The sequence below is a fragment of the Engystomops pustulosus genome, chromosome 2 (assembly GCF_040894005.1).
Source record: "Engystomops pustulosus chromosome 2, aEngPut4.maternal, whole genome shotgun sequence".
NCBI classification, from domain to species: Eukaryota; Metazoa; Chordata; class Amphibia; order Anura; family Leptodactylidae; genus Engystomops; species Engystomops pustulosus.
In genome coordinates this window covers 123,150,381-123,176,203 of record NC_092412.1, presented here as the reverse complement: position 1 = coordinate 123,176,203, position 25,823 = coordinate 123,150,381, and the positions used below count along the sequence as shown (strand labels likewise).

The window sequence follows — 25,823 nt, the reverse complement described above, 5'->3', positions numbered from 1 at the left end:
TATCTCAAAAATATCACTTAAAGCAAAATATCTGAAATTCAACCCTTACTATTCTCCAAAGCTTTATTTATTCCTGTCTAATTTAAGCCTGAAAAACCCAGGACTATAATTTGTTAATTTAGTATTAATTGAAAAATGATTTACAAGCCAGACAAGAGAAGAATGCAAGTGATATCAAAATGCAATTTTAAGACATTTACTTCATAAACGTTTTTTTATAAGATGGATAAAATTACTAATTGAAAATGCAGTAATTGAAAAACGATCCACAGAAAATCAGAGGGAAAAATACAAATTATAAGTAAATCTAAATATTGGATGATTTATGACAGTCATAATTACACTACACTATTTTTATTCCACGCCTGTAGTCTTTTCTACTTGTATTATGTTGCACTAACATTTAAAAAGCTCTAATAACTGGTATTTCTTAGCCCATTAGTGGTCAACCAACCTGTTTTCAACCAAAATGTCCAAAACTGTTTTGGGCTCCACATGCCAAATAGGATACAGTGGAGCGACATTATTACTAAGAAGGATAAAAGGTTATTCTTATTAATTAAGGTTAGAAAAATCTGGGAATGTTTAGCTTGGAGAAAATATGCCAAATGGAATTGATAGTTATAATTACTGAAGACAAAATACTGGCCAGTACACGAGTGTTAATAATTGACAAGTCCTGGAGTCTTATATAGACTGCAGGCTGTCATGGTTACATCATTCCCCAATGAAGTCACAGGGAACAGCCATCTGAGCCAATATGGTTAACACCCATATAGCAGCAAATACTCAGGCTGTATGGAGAGGGCATAGCCTGTGAGCCCTCTCCATACTCCTCTTACCACCCAGCATCATACTATTATGTCACTGAAGATGCCGAATTTGTATAAATTATTTAAAAGATTTTAGCATGAAGAAAAACATAATATTTAGGTTAAGATTAGAATGTAATTCGATAAAGTCACTGCTGTGTTTACATTTGGGGTGCTGTTCATACCTACATTATTCACTCTGCCCTATCACTGAGGCAGAACAAAGAAAATAATATTGTTACATAACATCATATTCCATAGAACTGTGTAGTCATTACTTAGACTGGTCCCTGGCCAACAAATCAGTATATTTTTGGAGTAATAGAGGAAGCTACAGAGAAAACTCATGAACAAAGAACATACAAACACCATGCAGATGCCCTTGTTCGGAACTTCTACACAACTTTTTAATTTCCCAACTATTAAAAAACATTATCTACATGTAAAACATCATTACAATGGTAGGTAAAGGGAGTAAAGCTGGCAGCAGAAGAGAAGGACTGGGTGTGTTGAAATATGAAAAACATCTGTTTTGAGGAGATAGAAGACATCTCCATGAATAATGAATGGTCGGCAGTCTTACTGACATTTCTCTAAAGTAAATGGGTGCCTTAAGTTTTTATGTACAATATAACAAATGATGGAGCGTTTAATACTCAGATCTTCTTTGTACTAAATCTAATCTTCTTATATGAGTAAATAATAATAAAAGGTTCTGTAAGGGCAATGAGCATAGAAATGAAAAGAGAAGTCATTCATCAGAAACTGTATGTTATAAACTATCACTGCGGCATAAGTCAATTTAGAAGGCAGGTCACAAAAAGTAATTATTAATTTGTGAACAATTCTGAAATTCCTATTTCAATCAAATGTTTACTTGGCTCCATAGGCCACTTTTGATTCTGTTGTCTTCTGTGACTTGGAGTGTGGCAGCAGGCAGAGTAACAGCAGCAGTAATTTGGTAATAAAGCGTCATAAATAATAAAAGTATAAAGAATTTATATAGCTTTTCACATGAAAAGCTGCAACAAAAAACCATTAACACAAGACTCGAGTAATTGCACTCTACTATGTCATTAGAACTAATTGCGTTTAGTATTAGTTGAAAGAGCAGTCCTAAAGCTGACCATTTAGTAAAAATCAGTTAACTGATGAAACTGATACTTTACAACACGGGCCAAGAGGTAAATATATAAGTAAATATATAAATCAGCATATTTGAGAAACCCTTTCATTATTTATCCAACGCTACTGTTAGACTTGAAAGTGCCATCATAACTAAATTTAATAAACCAACTTCGCAGATGCAATGATAAGGTCTAAACCCATCCACTAGACTTTTAAATGGAGCTAAACGTTTCTGGAGTCTCAAGATATATTAGGTATCTATTAGGTATCTGTTCAGACCATTATAATGAGACAAATCACAGAACTCCCTGATCTCAACCTGTCTATACCATTCTTGTTACCGATCTAATGGTGGCTCCTCTGTGTTCTTGAACCTAGCTCCTGAAGTTTATTTGCATATCCATCTCACCTTGGTTTGTGACTGCTATTGGTTTGGACTTACCCAATCCACTGCCTGTTTTCAGACCTTGTCTCTATACTGCCTGTCCTGATCTCAGACTGTCCATCACCACTTCCTTTCCTGATCTAGCAGCTGCCATTCACAAGGTGGCCACCTCCAGAGGTAGCACAAAACCAGATCCCGGTATAAAGGTGAATGGATTAAAACTAAGGAGGTCTAGTTGAAACTTACTAGGAAGTGACACCAAGTCAAACCTGTAGTTAAGCATAGTGAGTCTACATCCACTGGTCATTAGATTTTCTTTTAACTGATCTGATTATAGGAAGCTTATTTACATGTTGTTCCTGCATTATGAGGAGAATTTGTTTAAGACTACTGCTTTCCATATTTAGTAATTCCATTAAAATGAAATAGAATTGTAGCAAAATAGTAAAACAATAAAAGAAAAAAAAATCTACACTGGCTATTGTTAATAATGTTAATAAATGTAAAAATTTAACCTGCAAGGATGCTGCTGTAAAATACAAGACATCTCACAAAGGAAAAAGTTTAAGGTGCAAATAGAAGTTTAGGAATGATTTCCATACATACTTGTAAAACATGACGTTTTTCAAAACCAAAAGTAACTTTTTTTCTACCTACCAGGCAATATTCATAGTAAGTGCCCCAAAGAACGCCCAAAGAAGAGTGTTGCTTTTATATTATAGGCCATTTTCATCATGTTATATACCGGTCAAATAGATACAGTTCTCCAGTAGTCTAGTCAGAGTTAAAACATGGGTCAACTTAAGCAACTTGGCTGGGTACATTGCAAGCTTTAAATTACAGATTTCTGCTAAATAACTGTTCTGTCTTGCTAAAAAGCTGAAGGAAGGTAAGTTTCATGCAGCAGTAGTTTTCTCTGTATTTTGCATACAGAGAAGAGTCGAGCCTTCAAAGAAAAAGTATCATGGAAATATTTGGACATTTTCTGTGTTTAGGATCCACTTTTGAATTTTCTTCCTAGGGTCTCATGTATACAAACGTGTGCACTTTGGGGGGCGCAAGCAACGGGTCACGTTCAGATGGTAAAACTGCAAAGAGGGGAGAAATAGGACGTGCCCTTATTTTGTGGTGTGGGCAGTAGGCATGTGCCTGGCTTGGCATTGCATGGTACCACACAGTGCAGTGCATGCCATTCCCAGTAGAAGTCAATGAGGCTGTGAACTTTCTGTAGTTAGGCCACCTTACGGTGAAGATTGTGTGCTTAAAGCTGAATAACAATACTGAATACCATATGGAAGTGGCAAAGTCCATTCCAAATAGGTGGGAATTAAACTGCATTATTATATTTAATGCAATCTTTATCCACATAAATCCTCCATAAACACAAATAATAAGAGAATTAGCATATAATATGTAAATTTCAGTAAAACAGTTAATGCCTACAATAAACCTTAACTGGCAGAATAAAAGCATTAAAATGTCAAATAATATTTCAAAGCAAGAATCAAGGTTATAATTGAAAGGCAGTGACAGAAAAAAATATGGCAATATCCCAGAGTAATGCACGAAGTCAATAAAACAGCCGGCTGATGTTTTAAGGAAATAAGACTCTGCATTAAAATGACGACCAGAATTTCAGATGAAATTTTCAAGGTAGATTAATTGCTTGTCTGCATTCTCTAGTCTTCCCCATCATTGCTGTAGCCATTAATTAGCAACACCAGAAGGTCTATAAAAAGTACACTTGGCTGAATTTTTCAGATCACTGGCTCATGCCCTGCATAACAGACAACGCTGTTTGTGAAATCTCTCACCACAGGCCAGTTGCATGCCGGCAGGGTACAACACTAAAATCACATTTGGCACCTGGGACATCTGACATCAAGTAAGCAAGCACCAAAGTAGAATGATTGGGAGAGCAACCTTTTCGATAGTAAAAAAAAAAACAATTCACATTTCCTATCAGTCTCTGGTAGGTTGAGATAATGGGGCACTCTTATAGCCTCATAGATATTCATGACTATGCCCTAGTCATTAGAAAAGGTCTCATTGGATAAAAAAATGGTGATGCTCAAATAAGTTCAAATGTATTGGAAGCTATCCTAAACTGCTGACATAGAATTCCAGGTTTTGATTTTGCAATTTTACTCTTTCCATTTCTATAAGACAGCTACCTCTGTAGGTTTAGTCATCCAGTGATGGGGTAGTCATATAAGGGATTGACAGCTACCACTGTGTGCTCAGTCATCCAGTGATGGGGTGGTCCTATAAAGGCATTAATAGCTACTTCTTTATACAGTGGTGGGGTGGTCTTAAAATGGATTGATAGCTACCACTGTATGTTCATTTATCCAGTGATGGGGTAGTCCTGTAAAGGCATTAACAGCTACCTTGGTATACAGTGGTGGGGTGGTCCTATAATGGATTGATATCTACCACTGTATGCTCAGTCATCCAGTGGTTGGGTGGTCCAATAAGGGATTGACAGCTACCTCTGTGTGCTCATTCATTCAGTAAGGGTAGATACTGGACAAAGCAAACTGGATCTCATGCTCAACCCCAGGTGGCTCCGAAATGCTAAATACCATGAAAATAAAAATAAAGCTGTCTCATTCATTCAAGCCACTGAATTTGTCAAGAAAGTTATGCTTCATGAATAAGGTCATGTCATCAGAGAGCTGACAGATTCCTTTTAAAGGGAACCTGTCACCAAGAGACCCCCTTTTTAGCTAAATAGGTTTGACAGAACAACAGATAACTTATATAATACCTTTCAAAGACATGTGCTGTGTGACTAGTCAAGTCGACCCCTGGGAGGGGCTGAAGAGGAATAGTTTCCCCCCCACCCTCGGGAAACCAATCCTCTGTGTGCGATTTTCAAAAGAATATTCCTGCCCCTCACCCGCCTTTCTCCTTCATTCTTATGCCCCTTGGCTCACCCCCCTGCAAACATCATCTACCCACATCCCGCCCGCTGTCCGGAACCCTCGCTGACCGCGTCAGGCATTCTTGCGCCTGTCTGCTTCCACATGTCTTGTACCGTGCACACCGACATGCGCAGATGAAGCGGTGCCGGCCACAAGGTCCCCGCATTCATCTTTGCATGCGCCACTCTACACTGCGATTCGGAGTAGCTACGTACTTTACGTAGCTAACGGTGTCTTAATGTCTACGTATCTACTCCAAGTCGGCAGCATAGTGTGGCGCATGCGCAGATAAGTGCAGGAACATGCGCACGGTATGAGACATGTTGACCGCGCAGATGCAAGAATGCCTGATGCGGTCAGTGAGATTTCCGGACAGTCGGTGGGACGTGGGTAGGTGACGTGCGCAGGGGGGGGGGGAAAGCCAGTGGGCGGGAATATTCTTTTGAAAATCGCACACGGAGGAGCAGTTTCCCGAGGGTGGGGGGAAACTACTCCTCTTCAGCCCCGCCTAGGGGGCGACTTGACTAGTCACACAGCACATGTCTTTCAAAGGTAATATATAAGTTATCTTTTGTTTTGTAAAACCGATTTTTTTATACAAAAAATGTTAAGCAGTCTATGTTCTATGCTCTATGGGGACAGAGGGAGGGGGGGGGGCTAATAAGGTGTCTCTTGGTGACAGGTTCCCTCTAAAGGTAATGTAAACCCAGTCTAAATAACCTATGAAATTTGGTGATACTACTACAGATTTTGTACGAAGCCACAAATGCTTCAAGTTCCGTCCCTGACTACACATTAGAGTATTGTAACAGCATCATGCTTTATCTGCCCAAAAGAGACAAAACACATTTAAGTTTAGCATAAAATAATTCATTTGCAAGTCCTGTGTGCACATATCTTGTCGGGATTCCAGACACATACTAACATAAGACACAGCTTATTAAATATGCCAGTAAGTAAGGAAATTCATTGATATTCATTCAATTAGAGTGAATTTAAAAATAAATCTCTGCTAAGAGATATCCAAATATGATAGATTACAGGAAAATGTATAATTGAGTGTTTTGGCTGGAGATAAGATGCCAAAAAATGTATTCTGAAGTGAAAGCTTGAAATCTCATTTTAGTGAGGCCTGAAAAGATATACTCAGCGTTATTAGGCAATGAAAATAGTCAGTTTATCGGGAAAGTGAAGGTAACAGAAGAAAGGAACATGGGTCTAGCTGTGACACTATTGTAATCCATTGAATAAGATATATTTCCGCATACATTTCATACTCCTTTCCTTGACACTGCTACTTGGAGCTGCACATAATGGGCTAATGGAGGGGTGTTTTTCTAGATTTGTATAATTATATTCAACAGAAGAAATACAGACAGATTAAATATTTCACTTTTTATTTCCATGAAAACATTCATTTTTACAATGAAATACAGTTTATGTGCAGTGTTAGAAAAGAGCCGATTTTAGTTTCAAACCTGAATAGGAAAAGCCCAAATTCAGTGCATAATAATATTTCTTATATTTCCCTTGTCTAGAACTGACTCTATGAGCCACAATTGCCTCCCACTCTGGCAGACTTAGCCCTACTTTGTATTACATTGAAGGCCATCCTTTGAATGATTGTAGTGCAACCCTCCTTTTCCCTGTAACAGCCACTGAATGAGAAATGTATAGATGACTGCAACCATTGGCAATAGCAGCTGTAGAGAGCGGGAGGAATGATGACACAACTCCTTAAAAGTGAACCCTTGGAGAGTAGAGTAAATCGAGAGCAACCAGTTCCCTACACTGTTCTGATGAGACACAATCACAATGAAACAGTTCTGTCTACAGTTGGGAATCTGTTCTTTATGGAATAGATATACTGCTTTGGCTTTTCTCCTCCAACACTTCACTAGGCTTTCTGAAAAAGTCATCATTGATGTTAAGGAGGCTGCCCTACAAGGTAAGGTTTTTCTTATTCCATCCTGGAAAAACATATTTGCACCTTTCACAGAAATACCCCCCCCCCCACCCCCCTATAGCTGTAAGTCTCCAATTGCCTGCGGAAGCAACCTTAAATGGCAAAATCTTCATAAAGAGTCTTTTTACTTCCATGACCAACTCCTAGGAAGAGCCCTAATACCAACCTCCTCTTTCCAATACACACCATGACCAACAAATCTCCATGAGTCAGTGTAAAGAGACAGCAGGAAATGCTGTGTTAGGAGCTTTGTATATATAATTTTCTTTTTCACCAACACACAATTCAATAAGCCATTAGCAGAATATAAGTGAGAATAGGTTCATTCAGAACTTTAGCCCTGCATAAGAATAGCTCTGTGGAAAGCTGGGTGACAACCCCTACAAGAACAGTAATTGATGTCATTAATTGTTGTCAAAGAGCATCTGTTACAAGATAACACAGAAATATATGATTACTGCAAAAAATATCCAAGAAAATATTACTATGCTGTTTGTTTTTTTACGCTGAACTAAAGATTTTTTTTTTTTTATTTAGATGGCTATAGTAAATATAAAATAATTAAAAAAAAAAATAATAATTATAATTATTAGGAGTCAACAAAAGACATTTGCCACTATATATCTGTACAATGGCATACATACTAAGCTTCTGATTGAAGAATAAGTGTGATGCATGCTTTAGGAAAGATGTATCATGCAAGGAATTTTCTTTTTGCCACATTTGCCAAATTTCGCATCATATTTGCTGTATGTCACAGTATGGGGCACATTTACTAAGGGTCCGCACACCGCATTTCTGTCAGGTTTCCTGACTATTTCCGATTTCCCCATTTAACAGGGGTTTTTGGAGCATGCAATCGGATTTTGGTGCAATCGCGCCGGCTTTCATTGCGACACAAATCGGGAGGCGTGGTTGTCGGATTTAAAATATGGGGCGCACAATCTTGGTGAATCCCGCCGGACTTCATCCTTGTCGGACAGTCCGGATCGGGGATTGTGACAGGACCGGGTAAGTAAATGTGCCCCTATAGGTCTTGAGAAATTATTCAATTTTCTATGCAACCCCTAGACATGTAATGTAACAACATTTTTGTAATTCTGTCAGCCAGACAGTACACCTACACTTCTCATCCAGAGGAATCAGTCTAAAGTCATAAAATATTTGGTGCATTGAATAAAATCACAAATGTTTTCTTGCAAGGCAAGAGGTGTTTGTGTTCATGCAGGTGGTCAATCACATTGGTCCCTACAACTAGCGCTGCAGCCAGAGACTGGTGGGCATTCGCTTACACAGGGAGCCAGAACAGCGTAGTATTTATTTTTGAATGTTTTGGTTCCTAGACAGGAAACTTTGATAAGCATGATAAAAGTTCCTGGAGCCTTCCACTCTGGCTGAATGAAGTACCGTCACAACTATTCAACTAGTGGTTTGCTGATGTTTTTTAAATTGTATTTACTGATGGATTGATCGAGTCCATGAATTATACCCATTTTGGTTACTGCTGCTGGATACCTTTTGACAAATATATATATTAAAATAAATATGCATGTTGACAAAATGCTTGTTTAGACATATGGATCAATTTACTGCTTTGATATGTGAGGCAGGGACTCCTACATTTTCCCTTGAATTGTGTAAGATTATGATGTTTAACTGATGTTCATGTTAAGATAAAAACTGGAATAACATTTATACATACTTCTATGGTAAAACCATGATTTGTATGGTTTTATTCACACAGACACGTCAATATTTATGACCAAGATGGGTGTGCATGTAGGCCGCAAACAAGGGGCATTTGCAGTTAAAAGGGTTGCACAAGCTTAAAAAAAAAACTATAACAGGTCTGGGAGGCTATAAAAACTTCTTCTTACCTCCTCCAGTGTTCCTGTTGTCCTGTGGCTACTACCACTATTTCCACTCGCCTGATACAGCATTAGTTTCAATGCTGTATCAGGAGCACAGATCCCCTCTCCCACCTGGGGCAGTTCCCAAATGTCAATCAAATCAACACCTGCATTATCATTTACCTTGAGAAGTCCAACTCCCATAGCTTGTTGCCAAAAAGCTCAACAGAACTTTTGTGACCAACATTCCATTTGCAGCTGAAGAATGAAATTGACTACTGCAGCTCAGTTTGATTCTAAGCAGGACAAAGTCTTTCTATAGCCCTCAATTTTTTTTCCATTTAGCGTAGATGCTGCATTACAATTTCTGCGGACTTGGGTCAGTACTTTACATTCATCAACATTCAAGTCTCACTGTAATATTTTACAATCAAATTTTAAAGTATTCTAGAAATGTTTGTATTATCTGTGATGATATCTAGTTTACCCTTTAGTCCATCAAGAAATGTGTCAAAAAATGTCTCCTTATTATTCCCAATGCATTCTTTAGCCCAAGTTACAATGACACTGTATTCTTTTCCACAACCAGTTTTTTCCCATGTGCATATATAATCCTGCACTCATTCTGTGGACTCCACTCAAAAAACAAGAATTCTAGTTATACATGATTTATTTTTAATGAATCATGTTGGTTATTACACTTTTACTGCTATATGCCTTTACAGTTAACATTATGTGGGATTAAAACCAAACCAGTATATCTACCAACTGTAGACAGCAATGTTTTGATATGGTTGTGTCTCTTCAGTACAGCGTAGGGCCTTTCAAAGTAAAAAGAGGTATGGTTTTCCTTGTCCATTCTGGAAAAAGTATTTGCATATGTTGGGAATACCCCTTTATGTGTGCACAGCTATATATGCAAACCAGTTTAATTGGTAAATTCCAGAAAAGATACACAGCCAGAAAATACATCAACTATAAATGACATTTTAGTCCACACCTCTGGTATTGTATTCATATTCCTTAGGATGAAGGCTGTTTATGGATAGGAAGATGTAAAAATAATACCTATGCCCACAATTTCTATCTGTGTTTCTTTAAAGAAAAATATCCATTAGATGCAATGTTAGCAGGAACATTTTTATTGGAGGACAGGGGAAAGAAATAAACATTCCACAAGATTCACAAAGAGATATAGGATGCTATCACAGTCGTAACATAAGGTGTTCGTCGGCTGCTAGTCCTCTATATGGATTTCAGTGCAGAGCTGAATGCTTATACAACAGCCCCACTGGGTGCTTCAGAGAATGAAAAAGCACATGGCATTTCATTAACTGAGCTGTCCAAGGTTTGACCGCTGTAAATTATGTTTCCAGTCCTATAGTTAAAAGTACACTAAGATGCTGTTCTATTCTATCACTAGGGATGCATTTGCCCTCAATGGCACCAAGTGTGCTCCATTTCCGTGAGCTGTAAACTATTCCTCCACTGCAAGCTTTCTTGTATTCATCTAGTATGCCCACCTGACTAGAGTTATTCATCCATTCCAGCAATTTATTGCCTTTACTATGTAAATTATAAACAGCCTTGTGAACAATGTCAGCGTTGTAGCTAAATAAATTCTAAAATGCTAATAAATAATGTTCCCAATATGCTCATGTCATGGCTCTGCGTATGACATCTACACCCCGGGGCAATATCAAATAAAAAGATCAACTTTAGACTAAATAAAGTGGAGCTATAAAAAACCATACAAACAAAATTTACACCCGCTCATAGGCGTGTTTGACTGTATTTTACTTACATTTTACTAAATAAGCAATAAACTGTCAAAACTGATATCATAACCTGACAAAAGTAGAAAGCGTTTGGTAGTTCTGAAACTAGATAACACTATGGATGCGATATGGTCCTTTACTACCAGAAACTGCAGTAATTCATTGGGGATGTATCATTGTAATGAAACCAGTTCTCCGACATTTCACATTTGCCACATTTGCATCATTTCTGTGACTTTTGCCTAGATACTATATACTTCTTCCAACTAATGCTAGGTTTATCAAGGCAATTCAGATTTATGGTGCTTATATATTAAAAAAAAACCACAAATTTGAACTCAAATCCACTTGAGTCTCCTCCTGGAGTACAAAATAATTTAGCAACAGTTCTGCCTTTATCTGTGGCTTGTGTTCAACTATTCAACAAGAAGGTCACAGATACTCTGCAGAACTTAACACCTCATATGCCATATTCATCAAGCAGTCTATGCCACCATGATAAATCTGATGTGCAACACAACTCCCACAAGCCCCACCCCCATCCATTGTAAGCTCGGAGCATGACTCTTATTCATATTCTATAAAATCACTCTGTAATCTCTTATTATTTTTACAAGTACCTCATAATCTATAAAGTTCTTACCGATAAGATGATGCTATATACAGATTTATAAATATTAAATTAAAAAAATAGGAGAAATCAGATAAAAAATCTACTACTTCCTCTGCTAAGCAAGTAGCAGAATCAGCTTCTTCCATCTAATCCCTACAAGAAACTCTAAAAACCAACCAATGTATAACAATCAAGTCTCCATTTAGAACTCTTTGGATACATAAATTTAGATAAATTAGAATGATATTTGGATCTTGAAATTCAATTTATGAGCCCAATGCCTGTGCAGTATGTCCATAAGTTTTTGGTAATGGGTTTAACTTTGTGTACATGATTAAAAAAAGCAAAAAAAAAAGCACCACACAAAGTCGACAAAGTCACGCCCACCGGGGCGGGCCTCGGCCCGATCGCATCGGCGTTTTTATGGAAACACCTGCGATCGGGAACGAGCCGCCTGTGTTTTGCGTTAATTTAACGCGAAACACCGGCGGCTCGTTCCCGACCGCAGGCGTTTCCATAGAAACGCCGATGAGATCGGGGCGAGGCCCGCCCCGGTGGGCGCGACTTTGTCTGCGTTTGCGTTTGCAAGTGCAGACAAAGCGCTACGTGTGGCGCCAGCCATATACACATATTGTACAGCAGCTAGATTTAATGAAGTGAATAATCTGAGCTTCAAGACCCCACACAGCCTGTTGACATAAATGGCATTTTTGACGGTTTTTGGAGAAAGGGGTTATGGTTTCTTAAATCTGTTAAAAAGAAACCATCACAAGTAATTACCTATCCAGACTAACTGCTATATAAGGTAGGTCTACGCCCCCCAAAAAACACTATTCATGCCTTTGTTTTTATTTTCCAGCTGCTCCTTCCAAGCTAAAACTTCACATTATAAATATGCAAATGGAACTGAAACATTAAAAGGGGTTAAAAGGACGCTCTTAATATTTAGTAGGCACCAGTCAGTTACAAGACAACGTAGACTTACTCCTGGAGAACAAATCTCTGGGAGACCAAGTTTTTCCACTAAATACGTATAAATGAATTTCCAGTAGTCTTGTATTACATGAAAGGATTAAACAATCACAGCAAGGTGTATATCCGTCAATAATTTAGCCATTCATTTAAGACAAACTGGAGTTTAATAAACTTGGGCACTAATCACAGATGACCACCACATATGGGACATTTCCTTCAGATGGGATATTTCAAGCTCTGGGATGTATCTTGCCACACAACAAAGGCTCTATCCATGTGTCCACCAGGCAGTTGACTGTAAAGACACTAAGCTGTCCTGTCAGATCCTTGGTCATAGAAATAGTCTCTATGGGAAAGCATTTAAGTGTCACCTCATTTTTGCCAAATTAACACTCTAAGGCACGTCTAAGCTGAAAACAGTGAGCAAGTTAAATTTTTGTAGCAATCTTGTGAAATCTGTCCATTGCACGATCCATGTTTCAAGATCTGTTGCATTATTAACCTGGCTACACTTTACATCATCTATGGGTTGAGTTAGGCAACAATTAGAGCGTCATATACAGGGGCATCTATCTTATTTACACAACTAAAGTTCTGAGGAGTGTTACTGCCTGCTAAACGGGTGCGCATTTAAAGGATCATACACTCACATGCATGCACTCGTGGTCATATACCAACCAACCAACCACATGATAGAGCCAATAGTGATATATAGTTGACATTTGCATTTTTGTGTTTGTAATTTTTTTCTCTCCAGAAAACTGCAGTTAATAAATATTTTAATGTGAGCGCATATTTCTTCCGTACTACACATTTTCTGTTTATGGACAGCAAATAAAAATAGGGGCTTGGGGCATGAAATTGAGCTTCGACATTGAAAAATTGTTTATAAACGAGGCAGAGCCTTACACAGCATAATCTCATTTTCCAATGAGATACGCTATGCAAGGCGAGGTTACAAATGAGGCCAAAAAAAGAACATTGGCTTTCTGTAGACATTGGCAAGCTGTAAATAATTATTAGACAATCTCAGAGGGATACAGCATGGGTGGGCTTCTGAGACCCCAGTGGCTGTATATGCTAAGAGACAATTGCTACTAAGGGTTTCATGTTAATAAACAGTTAACACTATAATTTATGAAAAGACAGTCGTCTGTACACTGCAGTTTACTTAATGGACGGGTGGGGTTGGTTAAAACAAGCATATTAATGTCCAATTACAAGTAAACCCACAATAATTAATTATATATCAATATATGTTCTACACAAGGTAACTATTAATGACAGGAGTATAACTATGCTTTCTTGGCAACCAGTAGTATCTAGCAGACTGCAGATGTATTTATGCAGAAGACTGACACAACATGTCCTAACACTGGAGGAAGTCGTCTGTATCTGGGAAAGCCAAGTGTTTACAGTGACAATTTCTCAAACGTACTGTGACAGGGTCACTATTGAATTGTAATCGGTGTTTATGTATATTACAGCGATCAGAATGTGCATTGGGTCACACTGGAAGCTGTTTCCCATGTGTTGGTCTCTGGTACAGGACTCTAATTGCTGGAGTGGAGACAGAAGTGTGATAACTGCTCCAGACCAAAGCTTCCACAATGTAATGGGTCTAACAATGCACCAGGTAGGCAATCCTTAAAGAAGGGTGTGGAGCAGTCAGATAGGTCTCTACCTGGCTACATGGAGACACAGAAGCTGGACTGTGTGAGAGCCCAACGTGAGTGACACGGGGTTACTGAAAGTATCTTTCATGCTGGCACGGAGAAGCCCTCCAGTGGCTAGTGAGGGCCGCCAAGTATATAGTTAGAGCCGGACAGGCAAGTATTTTTTTTGATGTTTTGTTTGATACTGCTGTTTTTCTGGAATAAATGCACAGTTTCAACTTGAATCCTGCTGTCCAAGAAAGCTTTGTCATTGCCGACCCCCACGTTTGAGCTGAACCCCTACAATACATAAAAATGGAGTGTATAGGCTCACCTTATGGAGAAGATGATAGAAACTCTCACCTTCTGGAGAAGCAGATCTCATAGATTTGAGGAGTTGCTGCAAGTGATGATGCTACTGGCCGCAGGTATCGCCCGTCTGTAGTGTGCTTTCTGTGTACACTCAGTTTCGTTGTAAGCTTACAGTGGCTGCTACAAGGCAGGAGCCATATCCAAATATTTTTAAAATCACTTATTTTCCACATTCTGGCATTTATTATCGACTTTCCCTTGCTGCCCCTTATATATGAATAGGCGGTGCCACAATATTGGTGAAAATTGTGAATTGGACACTTTTATGGAGTTCTATTTCACTTTCATGAATGTGGAGACTTAAACTTTTGGTTCGTGTGCCAAATCATTAATCTCTTGCGCCACAAACTCAAATGACACTGAAAATTATAGCACACATCCTGCGCCAAATTAATAAATGCCCCCCTCCATGTTTGTGCTTAGTACCACCAGGTATACATATGAGTGTGGCATTTTTTAGTTTCAAATTTCCAAAAAAAGGCACTGGTAAGTTACATTTCTGTAAATTTTAAACTATAAAAAGGAGCAGACATATCTATACCAGTATATACCTGATAAAGGCTCATGTACTGAGCTGAAATGCATAGTGTGATTAAAGAAGTGATTTTTAAGACTCCTGGATGCAGTGCCTACCTTGAACCACCCACTATTTCTCAGAGCTTGCAACTCTTGAGGACGGTCTATGTTACAACTTTGAAATGGTCATTTTACCTTTACATTAATCAATATACAAGAAACTTTACTAAATATTTTATGCAAGAAAATACCTTCTTTTCCTTTTATCAGGCCCTTCACCCTCCTATGCCTCCTAAGACCATCAGATAAACGCTAAAATCTGCCTTAAGGCCTCTTTGACACAAAAGTATGATTTCAAGTCCTGTATGAATCCGTATGTACATGGTGTTTTTCATCTGTATGTGCACGTGTCAGTACCGTCTTTGTATAAAATTTGGCTGGCTGACAGAATGCACTTCTCACTAGTTCTGGTCTCCCTGGATACTGCACGCAAATATGGCAGCTTACGGTATAGAACCTGATACAGCATGTATGCAACCCGGATTTTAAAGTTTCCCATAGTCTTCTATGGGGCAAATGGAACGGAAACACTGGAGAAAATAGTACATAGTCTATGTGTTTTTATGCCTCATATTTTTTACGGCCAACAATACGACCATATTGGCCATTGAAATGAATGTGGCCAAATGCTACGCATATGAAAATGGTACGGTGCAGGTAGCATAGAGCCGTTTTCATATGTTCATACGTTTGTGTGAAAGAGGCATAACAGAAAGAATATTATATTAATTCATTAAAGTATCAGGTTACATGATGGCCATTGAAGTCTCCAGGGATGCCAGTGTCCTAATATGGCCCATCACATCACTGGGGACATCCCTGAGTGTAAACTCACCAGAGGCCAAGGGTTGATGAAATACAAGATGTAGGTTGGTGTGTTTCTTATAGTATACAATGTTTACTGTCCAGATTGAGGCAAATATGATGTCTCCCTCTGATAGCATATATATGTGTGGATACGCTCAATGTATACACCAGGAGCTTTCTATGACAACATAGCCTTAGCTGCTGGAGAAAAAGAATAAGAGACACAGGAAAACTAAGTTCTTTATCCTGCATCATTGCATTTCTACTGCACAATGTTCTCCATGCTTCTGCTCCAGACTGAGAAAAGAAAGAAGAACCGCCTCTTCAGTGTGTGGAATACATCATCCACAAACTTAGGGAAAACGTACAGCTAAAAAGAACTCCAAGGGAAAATAAACCTACATAATGGGTAGAAATAGTACTAGTCCTTATGTACACATGCACCTACCTATACTGGCATGCTATAATTACTCTCATTATAAACCTAGATCAGGTTATATCACAGTCAGTACACCAAATAGTAGTTTTGTAAAGGATAAGCCATGAAAATGAAATTAACTACCATGCTAAAATGTGCACTTTGTGTAAGACACTGCCGAAAATATACGAAGCCAAAAGCATAAGAATTCTGGTCCATTTACACCAAACAATAGTCTATCATCTGGACTCCATTTATGTTGCAGGTATTTTTTGGACTTTTTTTGCCACTTATAGGAAAAGGAGGTAGGGTTAACTGTAAAGGAACATGGTGTTTATGATCATTGGAGCGGGGAGCAAATATACAATGCTGTGCAAAATTCACAAATATGTCAACAGTATCAGTCACTGTGGTTTATCTGAATGAGACAATTTTTTAGACCAAAGAGGTCTAAAAGCCTCATGTATTTGGCCGCGCGCATTCGGACCCCCATTTAGTATATCTGCCACTGTCACTGATCTATGCCAAATTATACAATAATTAATTACTATGCGCAATACAGACTTTAAAACAGGAAATCTCATTCACAATACCCACGTTGTTCAGATAAGTAGTAAGAGATTTGGGTTTGTGCTTCTGTTCTCCTGTTATACAGGATACAGTTTAATTCAGTTAATCAATGATATTCCTTAGTACAGTGCATATATTTGTAAGTGGCACACTAACAAAATAAGTGGGAACTCCATGGTCTCCAACAAGGGATGCCTTGCAATGTCATGTCAAGTATTATAACGAAGCTTGGGATCATTATAATGAAAGCCTACAGCTCCTGAGACTTACAGGGTGGTATTACAAAGAAGTTCTTTATAAAAGGGATGTACCGTAAGCATTTCATACCAAAAAATTAACAAATAGCTGAAAGAAAGCCCCTACTTACTCCTTTAAATGAGTATCTGCAGCAGGTGTAGTGTGCATAATGTAAATGTTCACCCTTCAGCCACATGCTGTTATTGTTAATGGCTACACATTGATGACTCCTATTTTTACCCTTTGCAGTAGATAATATATTGTGCAATGTATTTTGCATGTGATTTACTATGAAGAATTGTGAATATATATATCTATATCTTTATAAATAGGAAATAAAATAGACCTGCAAATCTGCCAAGACCTTTTCCTTTCTTCAGAACATGGAAGAGACATCAAAGACTTATGTACTTCTAGATAAGGGCTTCTCAATCTCTTTTAATGTGGCCTCAACCACCAGATTGCGTGATGCCTGTCCCTGGCAATTAGTTTCAACCCAAAAACAAATATCTAAGCATTACAAAATATATCTTTAAATTTAACTTTAGAACCTAGTAGAACATTAGTGTAAGTATAAAAAGAAGTTTTCATGTCTCAAAGACTGGTGGAACCAGGCATCATTAGAACCTACTTGGAGATATGAAAATCACATTCCATGTCCTAGAGCTGGAACATAACAGCCCGAGCTAAAAAAAGAACCATGTAATTGATGGGCCTAGTAAAGTGGAATGCCTAGTCTAGATAGTTTACTGAAATCTGGACACACCAGTAGGGGGAGGCACTGTAAACCCTGACTTTTAGAGAAGGGAATGTGTCCTTTAAATAACAGTAAAAATCACTCTATTGACAGTAGACGTCATTGAATCCACAGACAAGCGTAATTGGAAAACAAACCGAAGCGGGGGCACTTAGCAACCATTAAACCCCATTACTGGGGAAACTCATAAGTAAAGTTATACCTTGTACACTTGGCTATATAACCTATTTGTATATTTATAGATCTGTATAAATTCAGATTGCATGAAGTGGTAATATGGCCCCAAAGAAGACTAAGGGTCTCACAGTATCACTGTATGCTTTCAATTTCATGCAATACATATTGTGGTTATCATATACATTGTTCAGGAAAGAATAAACTAAATAATACAGTGTAAGGCTACATGCACACCACCATCCTGGGGACATACATACAACCACTAGCTTACGGCTGCATATACGTCCCTATAGACGGCAATAGGTACGGTGCCACCAATGCCTGGCCCCGCCCCAAACATGGGGAAAAGATATAACATGAACAGCCGTGCGCAGTGCGCTCACCCCTTCTCCTCCACAGTGTGTTTGCCATATGCGCGCCAGGCTACTGCCATGCTGGCATACGTTCGTGTGCATGTAGCCTAACATGAAGACGCCACACAGCAACAGAACACAGAGGGACATTCATTATTAGTGGCACTGGGTGTTATTTTTAAAACCTAATTTTTGCTGTGAATTGCATGGTGATGTTTTAAATTTGGCACACCGTAAAAGTAAAAGATTGAAGAGCTGCACCCTAAATGAAAAATGGTATGAGTGTCAGAAAAGAAGCTTAATTGTGGCACAGACATAAAATAAATATGGCACACAAGGCCACAAAATAAAACATGGCCACCAAATCTACATACGATACAACCCTATTTACTGACACAAAGCAACATGTGAGCAATGGGCCTGGACCAGTTGCTGCTCCCTATTGACAAAGGACTGATCCTTCATCCTTTATCCATAGTTATTCACGGTCTCCAAAGGCAACAAGTAAATACTACAAACCTTTAAATCGCTACACAATAGAAGTTTATACAAATTGTAGGAGAGCTTCAATTCAAAACAGTTAAAATTTTTGGATTTTATTTCAAATTTCCAGAAAAAAAAGAGTAGTAAGAAACTAGAGTTCAGCTATTTGACTTCTCCAGTGGGCAATGCCCTAGGAAGTCATATCTGTGTGTGATGCAGAGTCTATCACTAGTTTTGGAGAGTGATATCACAATGTGACTTTGTTGTTATGTTGCGGGTATTGTAAATCCACCCAACGAGTGAAGGAAGCACAGTGCAGTCAAACTGTGGGGGTTTTTTTGCTGAAAAATTATAGCAAAATGGCACAGCTATTTATAAAGCATCGCAGAAGTGTTGTATTCTGCTGCTATTTTATGATAATACTGGAAAAATGTGATATAGTATCATATACAGTTTTTGCACTTAATATGGCAGCTCACCATGTGAGATTTGCTGCATACAAAAAATGAATCAGGGATGACTTAATGTAGTATAACAGCTGTATATCCATCCCAGTACTGAGGAAATAGAGAAAAATAGTGAAAATTGTTGGAGACGCCTGTAAAAGATGTTATACATTGAGACATACAGCACTTTTAGACGACCCGGGCACTAAGAGATAGGCAGGTCTAGCCTCCTGCATGTTGCACAGTAAAGAAATAGAGCATCACGTTGAAAAATATGTGACCCAACCCAACCCATTCCATATACTGAATGTCCTGGAAACATTGGTAATGAATAATTCTTGTGCTATAATATTTCTGCCATGTACAAATAAACATCAATATGGGGGTGTGTAAAGAAATGTGGGAAATGGGAATAAAGCAATGGGATGCTGATTCCTGCATAACACAGATGAACAATTGAAGCAAACTGTGGGAATGCAGCTGCTCTGTCCAGCAATAGTAACAGCACACTTATTCCAAAAAGCCAGAGCACAAATCCTGCCGACGTATTGGCCTTTCATTGCACTTTTTGTTTTATCAGCAAAATCACAAGTGATCATGTCTTTCCTCCTCATTACATACAGTAGAGACGCATTTCCCTTGGGAGTCAATGCTCTACCTTGACATGTGAGTCCCTGTGATTTTGTGCGTCGTGCAAGGACTACATTACCATTTTCAGAAATCAATTACAGCCGGATGATATATCACAATCCATCCTTGGTCTGTCTAGACTATAGAATGCCACGCACTACCAAATGTAGTAAATAAACAAAATACACATAACACTGATGCACTGTATTTCACAGAACTATCTTGAACAGGACCTAGCCATGGCTTGTAGACAGTGTCATGCCCACTTGCCTTTCACTAGCCACATTCTATACAACCTTATTGTTGCTTTAGGGACTTCAGTACGATTTTCTTTATCAATAAAAATGGATACATTTAATATTTCTGCATCTCTCCGACTGTTTGCGCTACCCTTCCAGCTGTATGGCATTTTGCATTTCAATCATGTAACAAATGGACCTTGTAATCACATTAACTCTTTACCGTTCCATTAGTATGCAATGCTACACATGCCCCGTTCCTTTAAATAACATTAGCAGGCAGTGGGGATGTGAACAGACAAAGCTCAACAGTGCACGAATCCCTATGTTAAGACTCATCTACTGAATCTCTATTCAATGAACATTTACATTTTTTCCATGATGCCCCATGATGGCTTTGGTTCATTTAAATACATGCAAGAGTTCAGCAATTACAGAAAAAATGCTATATAGGTGGAATCTCGTACCCCACTCCGATTTAGCCCCCAGATTAAGACAACATGTGTTAGTTGCTTTAATGGTAGCTTATGTCCTAGCAGACAACACTGAAGCCCACCAGCTTCTATAAAACATTGACCCCACCAGCTGCAAGACAGATCAATGTGACAGCAGATACTCTGTGCCAGGGGGTGCTCAGAAACCACACTGTTCATGTAATATGGTTTATCATATGGCATTACACTTAGACATAAGCAGGACAGTAAGACAAGCATAGGCAACATGTGTAATCATTAAAGAACTTTCCGCATCAGCATCAAAGGCATCAGTAATATTTTATGTTCTAGAAGAATCCTGTTGAATCCAATTGATTCTACTACCCCCTGGTAACATTCTCATGCCATGCATATGTTTCTGAATACTGTTAGGTGCCACTCACCCTTGGCAGTGATGAGAATCAGAAGGCAGCAGTAGATGTAGCAGTTGTTATAGTGGCTCCGGTAGTGAGTGAAGCTCCACAACAGCCCTGGGCATCTTCTCCTGGCAGTCATAGTGAGGACCTGGCACCTTGGTCTTGGGAGCCACAAAAGCAGTGTCCAGCTCCAATGGCAAGCTCTCTGGTCGGAACTAGCTGCTTGTTTCTTTCTACATTGGCTAATTCTATCATTGTTCATTAGGAGACATTACCAGCCCGTAGCTTCACATGGCATTGATTCTATGTAGAATAATGTCCGGTACTCCGTTTTCTGCTTGTCAATGAAGGTATTTTTATTTTGTTTTTTTAATAGCGGCAATATAAAACATGTAACGTTTCGACTGAAGCACTCAGTCCTTGTCATACACTGCGGTACAGGATAAAAAATAAGGCACAGTAGTTTAGATGTGATATTTACAATATGAACACAATCAATATCAAGAACACTAGTGGTCCCAGAGTCTAGTATGAAGGAGAACGACTTGTGAGGTGTCAGCTGCAGAGTTACATCTGGACTGATCACAGTATCTCTAAGGTGTGAGGTGTCAGCTGCAGAGTTACATCTGGACTGATCACAGGATCTCTAAGGTGTGAGGTGTCAGCTGCAGAGTTACATCTGGATTGATCACAGTATCTCTAAGGTGTGAGGTGTCAGCTGCAGAGTTACATCTGGACGGATCCCAGTATCTCTAAGGTGTGAGGTGTCAGCTGCAGAGTTACATCTGGACGAATCACAGGATCTCTAAGGTGTGAGGTGTCAGCTGCAGAGTTACATCTGGACGGATCACAAGATCTCTAAGGTGTGAGGTGTTAGCTGCAGAGTTACATCTGGACGGATCACAGCATCTATACTTTAAGTAAGAAAATGGGAATCTGGTGACAATATAAAATACTGATGTACAATAAAGAATAATGATATCCACATGAGTTCACATGCCCAGAAAAAAGAATATCACTATGGGGTAATAATGTTGATCTCCGGATCCAATGAACATAAATTCTCCAATAGCAAAATAATAAAACTAAGTCTGCTATAAACAGTCTGTCACACTACTTGAGTTGAACATAATAAGGTCCAGTATGAATAGGGATGGGAGTGTCAGCCAGAACTTACCATAAGCCTGTAGTAGCACTTTGTCAGGCAGCAGCGCAGCGCTGAGGACATACACGTCTATGCCGGAGGAAGGCTCCAGCCTGACTGACTAGCAGAGAGAGGGAGGACCACGCCCCCGGGGAGGGACGCTGCGGACTTGTGTCCAATAGGAGGGTAGAGTGGGAGTGACTGCAGAGAGGATGAAGCAGAGGCTTCTCCTGCTGGAATGACGTTAACCCTTGCACGCATGGTTAGTGTTTAGGCTGCAGTTGTGAGGGATAGTCAGGATGTCTGACAGTCTAGTGCAGGTGTATAGGTAGAGAGATGTACTGTTCCTGTCAGCAGTAGATATTATACGGGAGACTGCTATTGGAAGGAGATCAGCTCCTGATTCAAGTGTGAACCAGTGCCAATGGTCATGTGAAGATTATTGAAGTGAAATGTGATAACGGAGTCAGGGGATAGTTAGTAAATAAAGAGAGAAAGTCTTCAGTGGAAGGATACCAGCAGATGTGTGCATGGTGGACCTCAGCAAGGGGGTATTACAAGGATGAGGAAATGGCATGTATGACAGTATACTGCAAGTTATTATATACGAAGGAAAAGAAACATTATGTGATATGAAAGTGGTTCTAGGTTTCTTGCATTTGAAGTAATTTAACCCTATCACCACAATGTCCTTAGTGGGGTAGTACCTTCAATACTTGGAAACATAATTGTTGAGATGTTGGGGCATATTTACTTAAAAATTCGGAAAATGCACTAAAAGTGCATAATGCTTGGTGCGGCAATTACTAAGATTGTGCACCAGAAATCATGAATCTGTTGTTTCCCCACACTGGCCGATCACCATCTTTTTTGGGGTGCACCTTTAACATAGGGCGTGCAACACAATTTGCAAGTTAAATACGGCGCTCAGTCCAAATCAGTCGCAGCTGTGCCACAAAACGGTCATGTGCGACCCAATAGCGGTGCAGACACTTCCTAAATATCTGTGCAAGCCATTGTAGCATTGAAAATGTGCCCTGTTGTGTCTCCCTTTGTGAAAGTGACATGGAATAGGTAACAATAAGTTTTGTGTCCATATGGAGGATGTGTGCTGTCAAGTCCTGGCTCCAACTTTATCATGTCAACTTCAAAACTAGTGTCACACAAGAAGTACACCTGGATAGAGAAATCTTTCCCTGTTTGTGGGTGGTAGTTTATTACCCCTTTTGTTGGAGCATTGTGAACACCTGAGACAGGTTACAATAGCACATGGCATTTGCTGCTTACACTTCCACTAATGAAGAAAAACACTTTCAAACCAATTAAACCCATGTTAAATTGTAAAAACGCATCACAAAAACCATGTGTGACTCCACCCACAGCGGCATGTACCCTTCTAATGGGTTTTCAGAAGGTTTTTCTCAGTACTCTGTTAGAGGACCCAGTGTCGGCTCGTGTATGTTTGACTCTCAGGTTCTTGGGACGCCTGGTACATTGCTGGACTTTGAAATTTTGCTATATCTGGATATGACTTATATATCCAGTATATGCCAATGGCTCTTGATGATGTCAAGCACTCTCTAAATTTTGGGTGAATTTCTGGGGAGTGAGTCCTGAGCTCTAAGCATCTATTAATAAACTTGGTTTCTAATATAGTGGGTTTAGTGGCGCTTATTGATCTCTGTCACACCGCCTTGGGTGCAGCCACAAAGGGTCTTAACACCAAAAAGGGCCCCAATGAGAAAATTCGAAAAAAGTTTTTTGTGTATGTGGGCACGCTCAAAAACGGTCTCGGAAGTGAATCACAATATTTCAATATTTAATACCACATTCAAAGTATAGATAAAAAGTATAGATAAAAACATTCACAATGGTCTTGATATAATAACAGATGGTTGAATTACTACATGTACTGGGATTTGATTATTGCTCGATAGCTCTGACACACTTCAAATTTGTCAGAGCTATCGAGCAATAATCAAATCCCAGTACATGTAGTAATTCAACCATCTGTTATTATATCAAGACCATTGTGAATGTTTTTATCTATACTTTTTATCTATACTTTGAATGTGGTATTAAATATTGAAATATTGTGATTCACTTCCGAGACCGTTTTTGAGCGTGCCCACATACACAAAAAACTTTTTTCGAATTAATAAACTTGTCAGGGTATCCTCTCTCTTTAAAACACCCGGGCATATCTGTGATTCTGGTCTCTCTGATCCGAGGGTTACTGACTAAGTAAACTGTGAGCATGTTTCGTAGGTGGTGGGTGAAAACTTGTAACTTGTAGTGCTAGAAGCTATATCTGTCAGTATGTTTCCTATAGAAATCTGCCTTAAGACCACCATCTTTATCCATACTGACTAATGTGTCCAGGAACCTAAGTCAAGAGGTATTGTTGTGTATGGGGAATTGAAACACTGTATGGGCTTAAAGCTTGGTGGAAGTCTAAGATTTCATTATTTAAAAAAAAGTAAGAGATAATAATAATTATTATTATAGTGTTTGCCATATAACAGCGTTGCACTGCTACCTGACACAGTGATACTACCTTCTTTCCCTACCAATGACTTATAGTAAGTTTCAACCTGACCTTAAATGACTGCTTCCCTATCAGTAGTGAATTATAATATAGGCGGTTTGGGGGATAGCAGGGGGCCCAAGCCTTCTAGGGGACCCATGGCCACCCAAACAACCCACCAACTTTTATACTATAGGACTTTCAACCATGACATCCTTGTTTACCTGTTCCTGATCTCAATACACATACAATACACATGCAGGTCCTCCAAAGGTCATGAAACCACAGACTAATATCAGGCAGAAGGGACACATACTCTATTCCCCAAGCTTGATTCTAGTGCCATATATAAAGGCAAAGTGAATTCCGAACTTGTAGGGGGGATGATATTCATCCCTGGGGGGGGGGGGGGCTGCATAAAAAAGTAGACATGTACATGGTGTCCCATGCCGCCCTCTCTCCAGACTGTGCCCCTATGTGTTTACATGCCCACAAGTTACCATATTCCTGTACCTGGTACAGGGGACGGGTTGGTGTGGCTGAGCCGGCCAGAAGTTGTCACAGTGTTTTGAGTGCAGCTTCCGTTCCCCTCTAAACAGAGGCAGGGCCTGGAGAGAGGGCGGAGCGGGGCAACAGGAATGATGGACGAGAAGAGTATGTGTTTATTTTTTTTGCAGCCCTTACCCGGCTACCTCTCCATTTTTTACTTACTCTTAGACATCTCCTTTAATCCACCCCTGATCCCTATGCTTGCTGGTTCTTATTATATTTGACATATTATGTTGAACACAAATAGCATGAAACAAATTTTTTATGGCAGACCTAGTTTCAAGCTTTGATATAAGAGAGAGTTTATTGGGTCAGGCGATCCACATTATTATCATATTTTGTACATTTATTCCAGGTAAGTAACTTTAACTGTATATCATTATTAGAGATGAGCGAACATACTCGTCCGAGCTTGATGCTCGTTCGAGCATTAGCTTACTCGAAACTGCTCGTTGCTCGGACGAATATTTCGCCCGCTCGAGAAAATGGCAGCTCCCGCCGTTTTTGGCGGCCAGAAACAGAGCCAATCACAAGCCAGGAGACTCTGCACTCCACCCAGCATGACGTGGTACCCTTACACGTCGATAGCAGTGGTTGGC

The 25,823-nt window shown here is 39.3% G+C and overlaps 1 protein-coding gene across 1 annotated transcript in view; it reads right to left on the bottom strand.

Annotated features, from left to right (window-relative positions):
- Positions 1–22,322, bottom strand: part of TMEM132E (transmembrane protein 132E) — a 304,419-nt gene extending 282,097 nt beyond the window's left edge. Inside the window, exons 1-2 of the mRNA XM_072136232.1 lie at positions 22,182–22,322; positions 21,032–21,434 (exon numbers count right to left, since the gene is read on the bottom strand). Of these exons, the coding sequence (XP_071992333.1) occupies positions 21,032–21,266 (235 nt within the window). The 5' untranslated portion in view covers positions 21,267–21,434; positions 22,182–22,322. The remainder of the gene's footprint in view (positions 1–21,031; positions 21,435–22,181) is intronic.
- Between the last annotated feature and the right edge of the window lie 3,501 nt (positions 22,323–25,823).